This window comes from Camelus ferus, chromosome X, assembly GCF_009834535.1.
Source record: "Camelus ferus isolate YT-003-E chromosome X, BCGSAC_Cfer_1.0, whole genome shotgun sequence".
NCBI lineage: Eukaryota > Metazoa > Chordata > Mammalia > Artiodactyla > Camelidae > Camelus > Camelus ferus.
The window spans coordinates 16,493,480-16,511,775 of NC_045732.1; the positions used below are offsets into that span (position 1 = coordinate 16,493,480).

Below are 18,296 nucleotides of genomic sequence, written 5' to 3' on the forward strand. Positions count from 1 at the left end.
AGTGCAAGGTCAAGAGATGATGGTACCGGTAACAACAGTGTTAACCTTAAAGTTCTGCCAGTGTTCAGGTAGCACTGATGGGCCCATAAAGATGGAAGTGATAAAAATTATTTGCCAGTGTCCTGGCAGGAAATGTTATGTTGTTAAAGACATCTGTCACAGTGTGTTTTTTTAGGTTCCAGTCAAGGGATCAGAGTGACCCTAACAATGATGGTTAATGGGACTTTGCTGGTAAACGGTAAGTGATTATGTCAGTTTTACCATGCTATAGCCTTTCTGACCTTCAGAGATCTAGGTAAATGATGTTTGTGTCCCTAACATTTGTGTTACCATGTTTTGCAGGTATGCAAAGAAGAAGTTAATTTGCCCCACCCTTATTAATAAGCATGAAATGTTATGTATTCTTGTTCAGAGATAGTGTGTGCTTTATACATAGTGATGGATCTTCAGGCAGGAATCCAGGTAATTTATCATATCGTCCGTCACTGTGTTATTGACTATGGGATATTTGCAGGTATCCCTTTTAGAGAGGAAGTGATCTCTTTCTAGGGTTTAACTTCCCCAGCTTTGCAAGTACCCAGGTAACATTGATGAGTAGCAAACATGAAGTGATCAAGGGAATTTGCAGGTGTCCAGGTAGTATAAAAGTAGTTCTAAACACATGTTTCACAATGTGCTTTTCATGTTCCTTTCAAGAGATCATGATGAGCCTAACAGTGATCACGAATGAGGGACATTGCTGGTATCCGAGTAAGTGATGACGTGGGATTAAACCACAGCAGAAACCATTTCAGAACATTTGTAACAATGTGTTTGCTGATGTCCAGGTAAGTGATGGTGTGGGCCTAAACCACAGCACAGACCATCTGATCCTCAGATTCTGAGTAAGTGACAGTAGTGTCCCTAACACTTAACATATTTTTATTGTAGTTATTTAGGTAAGAAATGATAGAGTCCTTACCAATTCTAGAACCCATGAATTTTCACTTTTTATATTTGAGAGAAAATTTATTTTACCCTCCAAGTGTCCAGAGATGACAAGTATACAGGTAATTATGGTTTCCTTACCACAGTAGTAACTATGGGATTTTTGCAGGTACACAGTGAGGAAATGATGGTCTTACCCAAAAATGATGTTGACTTTGGAATGCTGCTGGTATGCAGGTAGAGTTGATGTTTCCCATAATGATAGAAGTAAATGAGGTTATTTGTAAGTATCCTGGTAGAATAAATTGTATCCTTTGACATGTATTTCACAGTATGTTTTTCAAGTTCCTGTCAAGATACCATGATGAACCTAACAATGCTCATTACTGGGGACATTGTTACCATCCAGATAAGTGACGATGTTAGAGCACAGGTCTTCTGACCTTCAGAAATGTAGGTACATGATGATGGTGTCTCTGACACTTTGTGACCATGTTTTTGTGACAGCTATTCAGTTTAGAATATTATAGTCCTTACCAATTCTAGTAACTATGATTAGGGTGAGCCTGTAATTGGTACTTAATGTGAAACATCACTGGTATCAAGGTGTGTGATAATGAGGGCCTAAACCACAGCCCAGAGCATCTCATCTTCAGATAGACAGGTACATGATGATGGTATCAATAATACTAAACATCATTTTATTGCGTGCCATTGAGGTATGAAAATGTTGAGTCCTTACCATTCTAGAAACCAAGAGTTTTAATTTTTTTATTTTAAAGAAAATTTATATTTAACCCTGAGAGTGTTGAGGGATTACACACATTCAGATAACAATCATGGTGTTCCACAACACAGAGGTAACATGGGGATCTTGTAGGTGTATAGTCACCAAATGATGGCCTTATGACATGGTATTAACCTTGGAGTACTGGAAGTATCCATGTCTAGCTGATGTATCCCATAATGATAGAAATGACCAAGGTTATTGACAGATATCCTGGTAGAAGTAGTTGTGTCCTTAAACACATTTGTTACATTGTTTTCAGGTTCCAGTCGAGATCACGGTTAAGCTTTCAATGGACATCAGTGGGACTTTGCTCTTAACCAGGTAATGTGGGGCTTACCACAGTGTAGACCATCTGATCTTCAAATATCTAGGTAAGTGAGGATGGTGTCCCTAAAGCTTGTGCTACTAGGTTTTTTTGCAGGTGTCTCATAAAGGTCTTTGTTAGTTTACAGGTATGGGATTATGTGACATTAACTCATTGGAGACCTTCTTTATTTCAGATATCTAGATAATTAATGATGTTGTAAAAACCTTTTTATTAATCTGTTATTTGGCATATATGCTGTTAAGAAATTAGTTTGTTCATAACAACAACAGTAGGCATGAGATTTTATTGTATTGTTGTTTAGAACTAAAGTGCTTTTAACATTTGTAATAATAGATATGGAGGCATCCAGGTAATTTATCATATTCTCCATTACACCTTATTGACTGTGGGATTTTTGCAGGCATCCCTCCAAGAAAGGAAGATGTGTTTTTCCAAGGTTTGACCTTGGACTTCTGCAAGTATCCAGGTAACATTGGTGGGTCCTGAAATTATACAAATGACCAAGGGAATTTGCAGGTCTTCAGGTAGAATAAGATGTGTACCAAACCATTTTTCACAATATGTCTTTCAGATTCATGTCATGATATCATGGTGAGCTTATCAATGATAATTAACATGGAGTATTGTTGTTACCAAGGTAAATGATGATGTGGTCCTAAACCACAGCACGGGCCATCCGATCTTATATAGTTAGGTAAGAGGTGATATATCCCTAACATTTCTTGTTACCTTGATTTTTACAAATATTCAACTAATATATGATAGATTCCTAACCAAGTCTTAAAACCATTGGTTTTCATATCTTGTATTTTAGAAAAAAATTTATACTTAACTCTGTGTGTGTTGAGGGATTGTATGTATCCAGGTAATTATCATGGTGTCCCCCACTCACCCTCAAGTAGTAATCATAGGATTTTTATGTGGTCTTGTAAGAAATTATGTTACTTGATAATGGTGTTGACCTTGAACACATAGGACATGTACTGAACATTTTCCATGGTGTGCTTTCCAGGTGAGCATATAAATGGTAGTTAACAAGGTGCCCAGCGGGAGGTAAGTGATGATTTGGGCCTGAACCACAGCACAGTTCATGTGATGTTCATATATTTAGGTAAGTGATGACAATGTACTTAACATTCATGTTAGAATGATTTCAGGTAAGAAATGATAGAGTTCTTACCATTTCTAGTAACCATGAGTTTATACTTTCATATTTTAGTGAAAATTTGTGTTTAGTCCTATGAGTACTGAGGAGTCGGTCATATGCAGGTAGTTGCTATGAAGTGTCCCAGCAGTAGTAACCGTGGGCTTTTTGCAGGTATCCAGGCAAGTAACATTGGTCTCTCCTGACAATAGCGTTGACCTTGCCTGGATGCAGGAATGCAGGTAGAGTTGATGTGTTCCATCGTGATGGAGGCAAGCAAGGTTGGTGGCAGGTGTCCTGGTAGAACAAGTTGTGTCCTACACACATGTGTTGCATGTATTTCTTCAGGTTCCGGTTGGAACAGGGTGAACCTAACAATGGTCACTAACATGACACCTAACACCTGAGTGCTAAAGGGGGTCTTACCACAGTGCAGACCACGTGAACTTCAGTGTCTAGACAAGTGAGGGCGGTGTCCCTCACATTTGTGTTAATGTCTTTTTTTTGGTTTTGGTTTTTCTTACAGGTATCACGTGAAGATCTTTGCTTGTTGCGTAAGTATGAGATGATGTGATATTAACTGATTAAAGACACTCTTGTATTCAGGTCGTACATAATTCATGATTTCAGTCTCTTCCATTTACTTTGTTCTTGGCATGTAATCAGTGAGGAATTTAATGTGTCCCTAATAATACTAGGAGGAATGGGATCTTTTATATTCTTTATAGATAATGTGTATTTAACATAGTAGTGAGAGATGGACTTGCAGATGGGACCTTGCGGGTGTTAAGGTAAGTGGTGACGTGGGCGTCAGCCAGAGCCACAGCCCAGGCCATCTGGTCTCCGGATGTCTGAGTAAGTGATGCTGTGTCCTAACACGTCTTGTGACCATGATTTTTTTCAGGTATCAAGGGAAGAAGTACCAGTCCTTGACAATCTAGAATAGTCTTTCACTTTTTACATTTCAGAAAGAGTTTCACATTCTTAATTGTTGAGGGACGAGATGTGTGCAGATACTTTTCATGGTTGTCCAAGCAGAGTACTGTCCACAGGGTTCTTACATGTGTCCAGTTAAGAAACTAGGGTTTTTCCAACCTTGGTGTTGATCCTTGGGTGCCTGCAAGTGTCCAGGTAGAGTTGACGTGTTCTCCTAATGATGATGTGATCAAGGTGTCCTGGTGGAAAGGACACATTTCACGTCTTTTCCAGGTTCCTGTCCAGACATGACTCTGCATGTGGCATGGATGCTAACGGGGGACACTGTGGGGCTGCAGGTATGCGGTGATGGGGGCCTCACCCATGGCACAGGCCACCTGAGCTGTGCGTACACAGGTAAGTGATGACGGTGACCCCAAGACTTGTTCCCGTGACTTCATTGCAGGTGTTTGGGATAATGGCAGGTTCCTGACCCTTCTCGAAACCATTAGCCTTCAGTTTTCATTTTTTAGAGAAAAATCTTTAGGTGTTTGAATCACGAAAGATTACACAGATCAAGGATTTATCATGATATCTCAACCACAGTACTGACCATGGGAATTTGGCAGGTGTCCTGTAAAGACATCTTATTACTTGACAGGGGTCTCGACCTTGGAGTCCTGCAAGTATTTGGGTAGAATTGATGTCATAATGATGGAAATGACCCCAGGTGGGTTGCAGGTGTCCTGGTAGAGCAAGTTGTGTTCTTTTACACGTATATCGTAATGTGTTTTCCAGGTTTCTGTCAAGACGTGAACCTTACAGTGGTCATTCTCTGAGGACATTTCTGTCGTCCACAGCGCATCGTGCCCTCTGATTTTCTCATTTCTAGGTAAGTGTTAGCGATTGACTCAGCTTATTTACCACGTGGTTTGTTTGTTTGGTTGATTGTTAGGTAATCAGGTAAGGAATTGGTAGTATTTTATGAACTGTAGCAGTCACAAAGTGGTCCTGCCACCGTTTGCTATTTTAGAGATTTATGTTCAGTCCTGGGAGGGTTGAGCCCATTGTGGATACCCAGGTGATGATGAGGCGGCTTTGTGACCCAGGAGTAACCACAGTGTTTTGCAGGTGAGCTGGGAAGGGATGGTGGGGTGCCGCACTTTGGCGCAGACCTTGGGGCACTGCAGGAATCCAGGGAGAACTGACGGGGCCTGCAGCTATGGCAGCGCACAAGGTTACTGGTTACCATTGTCCTAGTGGAAAAGGTGTGTCCATAGACATGTTTGTCACAGGGGTTTTTTTCCATTCTTGTCTAGAGGCCATGGTGCATCTCAAAATGATCATTAATAGGACTTCGCTTGTGTCCAGGTGAGTGACTATGTGGGCCTTTAGCTCCCTGCAGACAGTCTCATCTTCACATACGTAGGTAACTGTGGATGGTGTTCCTAACTATTCTGTACCAGAGGGTTTCTCGGAATTCAGTAAAGAAATGGCAATATCTCAACCAGTGCTAGTAAGTATTTGCCTTTTTCTGTTGTTTGTTTTTAAGAATTTTGAGACAATGTGTGTTTCCACTTAGTAGTGATAGAGGTTTCGGCAGGACTAGGTAACTTACTGTACTGTTGCCCAGCAGAGTGTCGACCCCGGGATCTCTACAGGTTCTCATAGAAGAGATGATCGTGTGCCTAACCAGGGTGTTGACCTTCAAGTTCTTCCAAGATCCAGGTCGTGTTTATGCTTCCCCTAACGATGGAAGAGACCAGGATTATTTGTCAAGGTACTCTATTGCAAGGAAACCAGTATGTCCTCTAACACAGTTGTGGAAAGTGTTTGTCAAGGTTCTAGCAGTCATCGTGACGTCACAGTGAACCAAGTACTAGTTGCCTGTGGGAGCTTGCTAGTCACCAGGTATGTGATAACGTGGGTCTGACCCCATTATAGATCATTACATTTTCAGATATTGAGGCAACTGAGAACGGTGTCTCTAACACAGTGTCCCATGCTTTTTTGTAGGTTTCCCATTAAGTTCTTTTGCTGGCATACAGGTATGAGATGGCGTGACATTAATTGATGAGATACCTTCTTATTATCAGATAGGTAGGTAATTTAATGATATTTTGAAGATGCTTAAATTGACCTTATTTGGGCATGTAGCACTTCAGAAATTAATTTGTCCCTAATAATGGTAGTAGACATGAGAAATAACAGTATTCTTGTTGAGAGATTTTTGGTTTTTACACTGTTTTGAGAGTATCCAGGTAATTTCTTCTAGTTTCCCTGCCTACAATATCGACCATGGGATTTTGGCAGCTATCACTTCAAAAGAGGAAGGTTCTCTTCTTAGAGTCTTGTCCTCGGATTTCTGAAGTTACCTGGATCATGTTTATGCATCCCTGGGTGATATGACTGAACAAGGGAATTTGCAGGTGCACAGGTAGAATGAGATGGTACTGAAGACATTTGGCACGATGTGTTTTTCAGGTTCATGTCAAGATATCTAGGTGAACCTACCAGTGGTAGTTAACGTGTGACATCGCTGGTATCGAGGTAAGTGAAGGCCTGGGCCCGCACCACAGCACAGGCCATGTGATCTTCATCCATCTAGGTAAGTGATGCTATGTTCTCACCCTTACTTTACCATGATTTTTTTTCATGGGGCTGTTCCAGTAAGAAATGACTGAGTTTTACCAATTCTAGAAAGTATGAGTTGTCACTTTCTATATTAGAAAAAGGTGGTGTTGTAAAGTCTGTGAGTGTTGAAGGATTAGACCTGCCTAGGTATTTATCGTGGTGCCCCCACCCCAGTGCTAGCCATCAGACTTATGCAGATGTCCTCTGAAGTGATGATGATTTTATCTGACATCAGTATTGATCTTTGATTACTGCAAATATCCGGGTGGAGTTGCTATGTTCCATCATGATTAAGTGTCCCAGTTATTTGCAGTTATCTTGGTGGAAGAAGTTGTCCTTTAACACAGCGTTCATAATGTCTTTTTCAGGTTTCTCTCCAGACATCGCTCGGAACCTAGCATTGATTTTATACGCAGACACAGTTTGTATCAAGTAACTGATGACATGGGCCTCAGTCACAGCCCATGCCGCCTCCCTCTAGACAGCCAGGTAAATAATGGTTGTGTCTGTAAGAGTTGTTGATTTCTTTGTCAGTATTAAGGCAGTTAATAAGTTCTTACTACTTCTAAAAGTAAGTCGTTTACAGCTTTTAACATTTAGAAGATTTTTTTTATTCCTGTGAGTGTTGAGTGATTGCTATATCCAGATAATTATCATTATGTCCTCAACTACCGCAGTAAGAATGGAAAATTGAAAGTGTCACGTAAAGAAATGTTGTCTCATCTTGCAGTGGTTTAGACCTTGGAGTTCTACAAATATTCAGTTAGGATTAATATTCTTACAGTGATGCAGTCTCCAAGGTTTTTTTAGGTGTCCTGATAGAATAATTGAATCCCTTTTCCCGTATATTAGAATGTGTTTTTCAGGTTCCTGTTTGGAGATCTTGGTGGACCACCTGACAGTGGTCATTAAGGCAGACATTTCTGGTATCCTGGGACATGATGGAGGTACCCCCTCACTCCGTGAGACCTGCTTATCTTTATTTATATAGTTAACTGAAGTTGATGGCTTGAACTTCTTATACTGTGTGGGTTTTTCATGTATTCAGGTAGTGTTGGGAATAGTTTGTTGTTTTTTTTTTAACCAATTTTAGCAAACATACTTTCTCACTTTTTATATTGTAGAGGAAATTTATATTTAACCACATGTGTGTTTATCAATCCATGGGTATTCATGTAATAAAGATGGATTGTCCATGGGATTTTTGCAGGTAAGCAACCAAAACGTGATGGTGTCTGACAATGGCATAGACCTTGTAGTAGTGAAAGATTCCAGATAGACGTGGTGGGTCTTGCAGTGATTCAAATGGACAAGGTTATTTGCAGTGTCCTGGTAGAAACCGTATTCTGTAGACACATTTGTTATGATTTGTTTTTCAGGTTTCTGACAAGGAAGCATGGCAAACCTCAGAATGATCAATAACAGGTCTTTGCTTTCATCACATAAGTGATGATGTCGGTCTTTAGGACCTTACAAATAATTTGCCCTTCTGATATGCAGGTAAGTGTGGATGGTTTTCCAAACATTTCTGTTACTGTGTTTTGGGTTTGTTTTTTTTTTTTAACAGGAATTCAGTTAAGGAATGATATTGTCCCAGTCAATGCTAGCAATCAATTTAAAGTTTAGATATAATGTGTGTTTAACCTTAGCAGTGATGAAGGGGGTGGCAGGTATCCAGGTAAGTTATCCTGCTGTTCCTCACTGCCATGTTGACCATGAGATGTTTACAGGTACTCAGACAAGAGATGATGGTTTCTTTAACAATGGTGTTGATCTTTGAAGTTCTTCCAAGGTCCACATAGTGTTGATGGGTCCCCTAATGGTGGAAATAGCAGAATTAATTACAGATATTCTTTTTGTTTCTTTAGGTAAAACAAGTTTTTCTTTAAACAACCTTGTCGAATGTTTTTTCAGAATAAAGTAGTGATGACATTACTATGAACCTAGGAATGGTCATTAACGGGACCCTACTGGTAAACCAGGTAAGTGATACAGGGGAGCCTGCACCACAGTATAAGCAATCTGGTCTTCAGATGTCTAGGCAAGTAAGGATGATGTCCTAAACCCGAAACACAGTGTTACCCTCTTTTTCCTGCAGATATCCTGTTGAAGTGCTTGCCACTGTAAAGGTATGAGATGTTACATTAATTCATTAGATCTTCATATTTTCAAATACATATGTAATTATTGATATTTTGAAGACTCTTTATATCTTAACTTATAGTTAACTATATTAACTGTATTTTTGGCTTGTACGCCATAACGATGTTAATCTGTCCCTAATACTAGTAAGCTTGATATTTTACTATATTCATGTTCTGAAATACCATTTTATACACTCCTGCTCATAAGAGGATATGCAGATATCCAGGTAATTTATCATATTATTCATCACCACAATATTGACCATGGCATTTTGAGATGTCTCTTCAAGAGAAGAAGGTATATCTTACTAGGGTTTAGTCTTAGACTTCTACAAGTTTACAGATAATGGTGATGAGCCTCAAAATTTGCAGTTGACCAAGGGAATGTGCAGGTGTACACTAGAATATGTACATCCAACACATTCTCTCTGAATATGTTTTCAGGTTCATGTTAGGACATTGTGGTGAGCCTATCAGTACTTAACGTGGGACATTGCTGGTGTCTAGGTAAGTGATGATATGGGCCTGAACCACATCGCTCACCATCTGTTCTTCATGTATGTAGGTAAGTGATGATGGTGTTCCTAATACTTCTTGTTAGCATGATTTTGTTGCAGGTATTCAGGTAAGAAATGATAAGAGTCCTTACTAATTCTAGTAACCATAAGTTCACATTTTTTATACTTTAGAGATGACTGATATTTAACCCTATGAGTATTGTAGGTTGATCATAGTCTGGTAAGTGTCATGGAGTTCCCACCACTGTAGTAACCATAGGATTTTTGCAGGTGTCTGGTTAAGATATAAAGGTCTCTTCTGACAATGATGTTGACCTGAATTAATGCAAGTACCCAGGTAGAGTTGATGGGTTCCATAATAAAGTAGATAAACAAGGCTAGTTGCAGGTGTCCTGGTAGAAAAAGTTGTATCTTTAAACACATTTGTTGAATGTGTTTTTTCAGATTCCTGTCAAGAAAACATGGTGAACCTCATAATGGTTGTAAACAGATCCTTGCTTTCAACCAGGTAACTGATAAAGAGGGTCCTCCCACAATGAAGACCCATTGATCTTCAATATGAAGGTGAGTAAGGATGGGGTCCCAAACACTCGTGTTATTATATTTGTTTGAAGATATCCTTTTAAGGTCTTTACTAGTATACAGGTATAAAATGATAGGACATTAACTCATTAAAAATATTCTCATTTTTAGGTATCTAAGTAGTTATTATTTAAGACTCTTATATTTACCTTGTTTTTGGCATGTGTGCAGTTGAGAAATTGATTTGACCCTAATTATATTAGTATGATGAGTTTTTTTCTATTCTTATTAGAGATCATATGTATTTAATACTTGTAGTGATGGACAGTTATGCAGGTATCCAGGTAATTTATCATACTGTCATCACTGAGTTACTGACCATGGGAATTGTTTCAGGTATCCTTTCAAGAAAAGAAGGTGTCTTTTCCCAGGAATTGACCTTGAACTCTTACAACTAGCCAGGCAGTGTGGATGGGTACCAAAATGGTACAAGTGACCAAGGAAACTTAGAGCTGTAGAGGTAGAATGATTTATGTACCAAAAACATTTTCCACAATGTGTTTTCAGATTCATGTCAAGACATCATGGTGAGCCTATTAATGGTAGTTAATGTGGGCATGGCTGATACGGAAAGAAGTGATGACATGGACCTAAACAGCAGTACATTCTATCTGACCGTCGTATATCCATGTAAGTGAGGATGTGTCCTCCTACTTTTTGTTACCATGATTTTTTCAAGGTATTGAGATAAGAAATGATAGTCTTTACCAATTCTACATATCATGACTTTTCACTTATTCTAATTCTGGAAATGTTCAATTACCCTGTGAATGCTAAGGTATTACGTGAACACAGATATTTATTATGGTATTCTCCAGCACAGTACTAGTGATAGAATTTTTATAGGTATCCCATCAAAGAAGGATGGTTTTATCTGGCATTAGTGTTGACCTTGGATTACTACAAGTATCCAGGTACGCAGATGTGTCTTCTAATGATGAAGTGACCAACATTATTGGCAGTAGTCCTAGTAGAAGAAGCTGTGTCCTTTAATAGATGCTTCATATTATCTTTCCAGGATGCTGTCAAGAGGTCAAGATTAACCTAACGATGCTTATTAATGGAGAACATTGCTTGTATATAGGTAAGTGATGATAGGGGCTGAAACCACAGAACAGGTCATTGGATCTTAAAATACTAGGTAAGTGAGGACTTGCAGAAATCCATATAATTCTCATAAAACTGCGAGTCACAGTAGTGACCAAGGTTTTATGCAAGTTTAAATTGAGGAGATAATGATGTCTGTAGCAGTAGACCTTGGAGTATAGCAAGACTCCAGGTAGATTCAATGAATCCTGCAGTGTGGTAGTGACAAGGTTATTTTCGGGGTCCAGGTAATAAAGTTGTATCCATAGACACATTTGTCACGATGTGTTTTCCGGGTTCCTCTCTACAGATCATGGTGAACCTCATGATGATTCTGGAAGGGCCATGATTTATATCCAGGTAAGTGATGATGTGGGCCATTTACATGTGACAGGCCATTGGCTCTTCAGCTATCTGGGTAAGTGTGAAAAGTGTTCCTAACTATTGAGTCGCCATGATTTTTTTGCAGGTATTCAGGTAAGAAATGATAGAGTCTTTAACTATTCTAGAGACCGTGATCTTCACTTTTTATATTTTAGAGAAAATTTATATTTAACACTAGGAATGCTCAGGGGTTGCAGGCATACAGCTAGTAAGCAGGTGTGTGATAAAGTGGGTTTGACCTCAATACAGATCATTTGACCTGAAACATCTTGGTGCATTTAGGATAGTGTCTCTTCACACAGTGTTACCATGTTTTTTGCAGGTATCCTGTTAAGGTCTTTGCTGGTGTACAGGTATGAGATGATTGACAGTCACTCAGACATTCTCAATATCAGTATTGACAAAGTTAATGTTTTTGAGACTCATAGTTATTCATATTTGTGTCATTACAAAATTAATTTGTCTCTAATACTACTAATAAAGAATACTAATAAGATTTTTGTATTCATCTTTTGAGATAACATGTACTTAACTACTAATAAAAGGTGGATATGCAGGTATTCGTGTATTTATAATATTGACCATCACAGCATTATTGACTCAGGGATTATTGCAGGGAGGCCCTCAGAGAGGAAGTCGTCTGTTCCCAGAGTTTGACTTCAGTGTCTGCAAGCAAGTATCCAGGTAGTGTTGATGGGTCCCAAAATGATACTCGAAGTGACCGAGGGAATTTGGGGGTGTATAGATAGGTACAAATACATTTCCTACAATGTTTTTTTCAGGGTTGGGCAAACACATGATGGTCAGCCCATCAGTGGTAGTGAAAGTTGGATGTGGTTGGCCTGGAGGTAAGTGATGATGTGTGCCTGAACCACAGCGTAGACGATCGACATTCCTATCTAGGTAAGTGATGGTGTGTCCACACGCTTCTCATTATCAGGACTTTTTTCCAGGTTGTCAGGTAAGAAATTACAGAGACCTTAAAAATCTAGCAACCAAGTTATCCTATAGTTTCATTATTTTTAAAGAAATTTTTCATTGAAGTATAGGTGATTTTCAGTATTGTGTTTCAGATGTACAGCAAAGTGATTCAGTTATACCTATATATACTTTGTATTCCTTCTTTGACTTTTTTCCATTATAGTTTATTAGACAGTATTGAATATAGCTCCCTGTGCTGTACAGTAAACCCTTGTTGTTTATCTTCCTGTAGTCTTATATTTTAGAAAAATTGACCTTTAAGTGAAAGATTGTTAAATGACTTGCAGAAATCCATACAATTCTCATAGAGGTGTGAGTCACAGTGGTCACCAAGGTTTTATGTGGAGTACATTCAGGAGATAATGATGTCTCTAACAGTGGGACCTTGGAGTATAGCAAGACTGCAGGTAGATTTGATGAATCCTGCAGTGTGGTCATGACAAGGTTATTTTCAAGATCCATGTAATAAAGTTATGTCCATGGACCCATTAGTCACAATGTGTTTTCCAGGTTCCTCTCTACAGATCATGGTGAACCTCATGATGATCATGAACAGGACATGGCTTGTATCTAGGTAAGTGATGATGTGGCCCGTTCGCATGTGACAGGCCTTCGAATCTTCAGCTATCTAGGGAGTGTGGATAGTGTTCCTAACTGTTGAGTCTCCATGATTTTTTGCAGGTATTTAGGTAAGAAATGATAGTGTCTTTAACTAGTCTAGAGACCATGAATCTTCACTTTTTATATTTTAGAGAAAATTTATATTTAACACTGGTAATGCTCTGGGGTTGCTGGCATACAGGTATTTATTATGGTTTTCCCCACCACAGGACTACCCATAGGATTTTTACTGGTATCCAGTCAAGAAACTGTGGTTTTGCAACATTGGTGTTGACCTTGGATGGCTGCAAGGATCCAGGTAGAGTTGATGTGTCTCCTAATGATGAAGTGACCAAGGTCATTTGCAGGTGTCCTGGTAGAGAAAGTTGTGTCCTTTAATATATTTTCATAACATCTCTTTCAGGTTTCCTTCCAGAGATCACAGTGAACCTACCATTGATCAGTAAGAGGGACATGGCTGGTGCGCAGGTAAGTGACGATGTGGGTGGAAACCACAGCACAGGCCTCTCATCTCCAGATGACCACGTATGTGATGCTGTGTCCTCACGCTTGTTACCATGATTTCCTTGCAGGTTTCAGGTAGGAAATGATGGATCCCTTACCCCTTCTAGAAACCAGGAGTTTTCCCTTATTATATATTAGAGAAAATTTTTGTTTGTGAGTGTTGACTGATTTCACATAACCAAGTAATTAGCATGATGTTCCCAGCCATGGTGGTGACTGTGGAAATTTTGCACATGTCCCATTAAGAAATGTCAGCTCACCTGAGAATATTCCTGACTTGGACACTGCCAGTATTCAGTTAGAATTGATGTGCTCATCATGTTGAAAGCAATGAATGTTACTTATAAGTGTCCTGGTAGAATAAGTTGCATCCTTTTGCATATATCACAATGTATGTTTCAGGTTCCTGTCAAGAGACTATGGGGAACTTGACAGTGGTTGTGATCAGACACGTTTCTGGTCTCCAGGTAAGTGATGATGTGTTCCTCTTTTACCGTAGCATTTTGGGTGAGGTTTTCTGGTAAGAAATGATAGTGTTCCACCAATTCTAGAAACCATGTTATCCTCCTGTTTTAAAATTTAAAAAAAATTTGTGTCACTGTCGAGCATCATGCAGATATCCACGTAATTCTCAAAGAGCTGTGAGTCCCAGTAGTAAGCGTGGTTTTCCATTGCAGGCGAGCGTTTAGGAGATCATAGTGTGTTTAACAATGGCCTAGACCTTGGAGTACTGCAAGATTCCAGGTATATTTGATGAGTCCTTCAGTGATGTTAGTGATGGGGTTATCTTCAGGGTCCAGGTAGTAAAAGTGTGTCCATAAACAAATTTGTCACTATGTGTCTTCCAGGTTCCTGCCCGGAGGTCATGGTGAACCTCGTAATGATGTTAAAGGACATGGCTTGCATCCAGGTAAGTGATGATGTGGGCCTTTTACACTCAACAGATGACCTGATCTTTGGCTATTTAGGTAAGTGTGGATAGCATTCCTACCTGTTGTGTTGCCATGCTTTTTTACAGATATTCAAGTAAGAAATGATGTTGTCCCAACCAGTGCTAGTAAACATTAGCCCTTATGATTTTAGAGTTTAAATACAGTGTTGTGTTTTTCCTTAGTCGTGAGGGAGGGATATGTAGGTATCTGGGTAAGTTATCATTTTGTTCCTCTTTTTTTCTTTACCATGGCTTTTTGCAGTTGTATTGTCAAATACAGGATTATGTCTCTAACTAGGGTGTCATCCTTGAACTTTTGCAGGTTTCGAGGTAGATTTGATGGAATTTTGCCAGGTGTTCAGGTAATCCATGTATTCCAAATTCATTATTTACCATAGTCTTTATAATAGTCAATCAAGAGGTGATGGTGGGCCTTAAGCACATCATCTCTTAACTGGACACCAACAAAATGCATAGTTAAATATTATTATTAGTAGAGTCATCATCTCTTTTCTTTATCTTAATTATCTAAGTTTTTATTTTTTTATTTTTTTTAACATTTTTTATTGAGTTATAGTCATTTTACAATGTTGTGTCAAATTCCAGTATAGAGCACAATTTTTCAGTTATACATGAACATACATATATTCGTTGTCACATTTTTTTTTGCTGTCACCTACCACAAGATCTTGTATATATTTCCCTGTGCTATACAGTATAATTTTGTTTATCTATTCTGCATATGTCTGTCAGTATCTACAAATTTCAGACTCCCACTCTGTCCTTTCCCACCTCGCTCCCCCTTGGCAGCCACAAGTTTGTATTCTATGTCTATGAGTCTGTTTCTGTTTTGTATTTATGTTTTTGTTTTGTTTTGTTTTGTTTTTAAGATTCCACATATGAGCGATCTCATATGGTATTTTTCTTTCTCTTTCTGGCTTACTTCACTTAGAATGACATTCTCCAGGGACATCCATGTTGCTGCAAATGGCATTATGTTGTCATTTTTTATGACTGAATAGTATTCCGTTGTATAAATATACCACATCTTCTTTATCCAGTCATCTGTTGATGGACATTTAGGCTGTTTCTGTGTCTTAGCTATTGTAAATAGTGCTCCTATGAACACTGGGGTGCAGGTGTCATCCTGAAGAAGAGTTCCTTCTGGATGTATGCCCAGGAGCAGGATTCCTGGGTCATATGGTAAGCCTATTGCTAGTCTTTTGAGGACTCTCCATACTGTTTTCCACAGTGACTGCACCAAACTGCATTCCCATCAGCAGTGTAGGAGGGTTCCCTTTTCTCCACAGCCTCTTCAGCATTTGTCATTTGTGGACTTTTGAATGATGGCCATTCTGACTGGTGTGAGGTGATACCTCATCATAGTTTTGATTTGCATTTCTCTGATAGTGATATTGAGCATTTTTTAATGTGCTTATTGATCATTTGTATGTCTTCCTTGGAGAATTGCTTGTTTAGGTCTTCTGCCCATTTTTGGATTAGGTTGTTTGTTTTATTCTTATTAAGTCATATGAGCTGCTTATATATTCTGGAGATCAAGCCTTTGTCAGTTTCATTGTTTGCAAAAATTTTCTCCCATTCCATAGGTTGTCTTTTTGTTTTACGTATGGTTTCCTTTGCTGTGCAGAAGCTTGTAAGTTTGATTAGGTCTCATCTGTTTATTCTTGCTTTTATTTCTATTGCTTGGGTAGACTGCCCTAAGAGAACATTTTTGAGATGTATGTGAGATAATGTTTTGCCTATGTTTTCTTCTAGGAGGTTTATTGTATCTTGTCTTATGTTTAAGTCTTTGATCCATTCTGAGTTTATTTTGTGTATTATCTCAGTTTTTAAGTGTGTTTATTACAGTATAGTTGATTTACAATGTTGTATTAGTTTCAGGTGTACAGCAAAGTGATTCAGTTATGCATATACATATATATTCTTTTTCACCTTTTCTATTATAGGTTATTACAAGGTATTGAATATAGTTCCCTGTGCTATATAGTAGGTCCTTGCTGTTTATCTGTTTTATGTATAATAGTGTGTATATGTTACCCAAATTCCTAATTTATCCCTCCCCCCACCACTTTCCCCTTTGGTAACTGTAGTTTGTTTTCTATGTCTATGAGTCTATTTCTGTTTTGTAAATAAGTTCATTTGTACCTTTGTTTTCAGATTCCACATGTAAGTAATATTATATTTGTCTTTCTCCATCTGACTTCACTGAATGATCATCTCTAAGTCCATCCATGTTGTGAGTCATCGTCTCTTGATTGGTATTTTTGCAGATGTCTACTCAAAAGGTGATGATATCTCTATCTAAGTGCTTGACCCTGCTTTTTGCAAGTATCTGGGTAGATTTTATGGTTCCCTTTAAGTCTGTAGTGCTTATAGGATTTTCAGGTGTCCAGATTGTAGATTTGTTCTTAAACACTGTTGTCTCTTTGGTTGTTGTAGATTCCAATTAAGAGGTTGTTGAGAACCTCCATATGGTATTGAAGGCCAAATTTTGCTTGTCTCCAAGTACAAGGTGATGCTTGTACCAAAGTTAGAGGTCATGAAATTTTGCAGACATCCAGGCAGGCAAGGATTGTGTCCTTAAGCCAGCATAGTGACCATGTTTATTTGCAAGTATTCTTCAAGTTGTGTTGACTAACTACCACAGTGATCAGGGGATTTTGCAGATATCCTGTCACACTACGAATGTGTCTGTAACTGTGTTTTCCTCAAATTTGCCGGCAAAAGTTAATGGTGTTCCTAATCAAGATAATGACCTTGAAATTTTACAGATATCCAGGCAAGATATGACATGTCCCTACTGTGATATTTTCTCTTTTTTTTTTTTTTTTTTTGAGGTTGGAGGGCAGATAATTAGTTTTCTTTTGTTTTTTTTAAAATTAAAAAAAAAATTTTAATGGAGGTACTGGGGATTGAACATAGGACTTCACGCATGCTGAGCACGCACTCTACCACTGAGCTATCTCCTCCCCACCCACTGTGATCTTGATCCTCAGCCTTACCTGAATACCTTTCAGATTAATGATGGTATTTGTCTAATTACATTAATGACCAAAGGTTTTTGCTGATATGCAGGCAGAAGATGGCTGTGTCTGTATCTGCAGCACTGCCCTTTGACTTTTGCTTGTATCCAGGTAAGTTGTTCTGTCCCTTACCAGGCTAGTGATGGCCTTGGGATATTTTATTTGTCCAGGTAAAGAGTGATGTGTCCTTAGCCATGTTAGTGACCCTGGGATTTTACAGATATCCAGGTAAGAAATCATTTGTCCACAGCTATATTATTTATCCTCACATTTTTAGGTATTCTGGGAAGAGATGGTGGTGTTTGTAACAACACTAATGGCCACAGGATTTTGCAGATACCCAGTCGAGAGATAATGGCATCTCCATCAACACTGGTGTCCATGGGAATGAAAGAAAAATGGAATACTTTTTTTGTATTAGCTATATATCTTGTTAATAGAATTTTTAACATTCAATGACTATTAAATAGTATTCACAATCACATTTTCTTATATCCATTTCTCTTTTTTTTTTAAAGCAAATGGAGTTTTTTTGTTTGTTTTTTGGGGGGAATGTAGGAACCAGGGAATAATTAGGTTTATTTATTTGTTTATTTAATGGAGGTAGTGGGGATTGCACCCAGAACCTTGTACATGCTGGGCATGCGCTATGCCACTGAGCTATACCCTTCCCCCGTCCATTTCTTTATTTGTTCAGTTTCTCCATAACGACATCTGTACCAGGAATCTTAAGCTCGCATTTATGAAATACTTTAATAGCTAG

At 38.6% G+C, this 18,296-nt stretch overlaps 1 protein-coding gene and 1 long non-coding RNA gene across 2 annotated transcripts; both read left to right on the plus strand.

Annotated features, from left to right (window-relative positions):
* Positions 1 to 11,332: 11,332 nt before the first annotated feature.
* On the plus strand, positions 11,333 to 12,568 carry LOC116661962. The gene is made up of 3 exons (XR_004317920.1): positions 11,333 to 11,805; positions 12,069 to 12,136; positions 12,235 to 12,568. It is a non-coding gene; the product is annotated as an uncharacterized LOC116661962 (long non-coding RNA).
* Positions 12,569 to 12,709: 141 nt separating this feature from the next.
* LOC102513453 lies at positions 12,710 to 18,004 on the plus strand. Its single transcript, XM_032474979.1, has 9 exons — positions 12,710 to 13,007; positions 13,264 to 13,352; positions 13,458 to 13,633; positions 13,961 to 14,025; positions 14,236 to 14,302; positions 14,407 to 14,468; positions 14,812 to 14,851; positions 17,586 to 17,644; positions 17,811 to 18,004. Exons 3-9 carry the CDS (start codon positions 13,533 to 13,535, stop codon positions 17,990 to 17,992), a joined length of 576 nt encoding a protein of 191 aa, XP_032330870.1. The 5' UTR covers positions 12,710 to 13,007; positions 13,264 to 13,352; positions 13,458 to 13,532; the 3' UTR covers positions 17,993 to 18,004.
* The last annotated feature ends 292 nt before the right edge of the window (positions 18,005 to 18,296 follow it).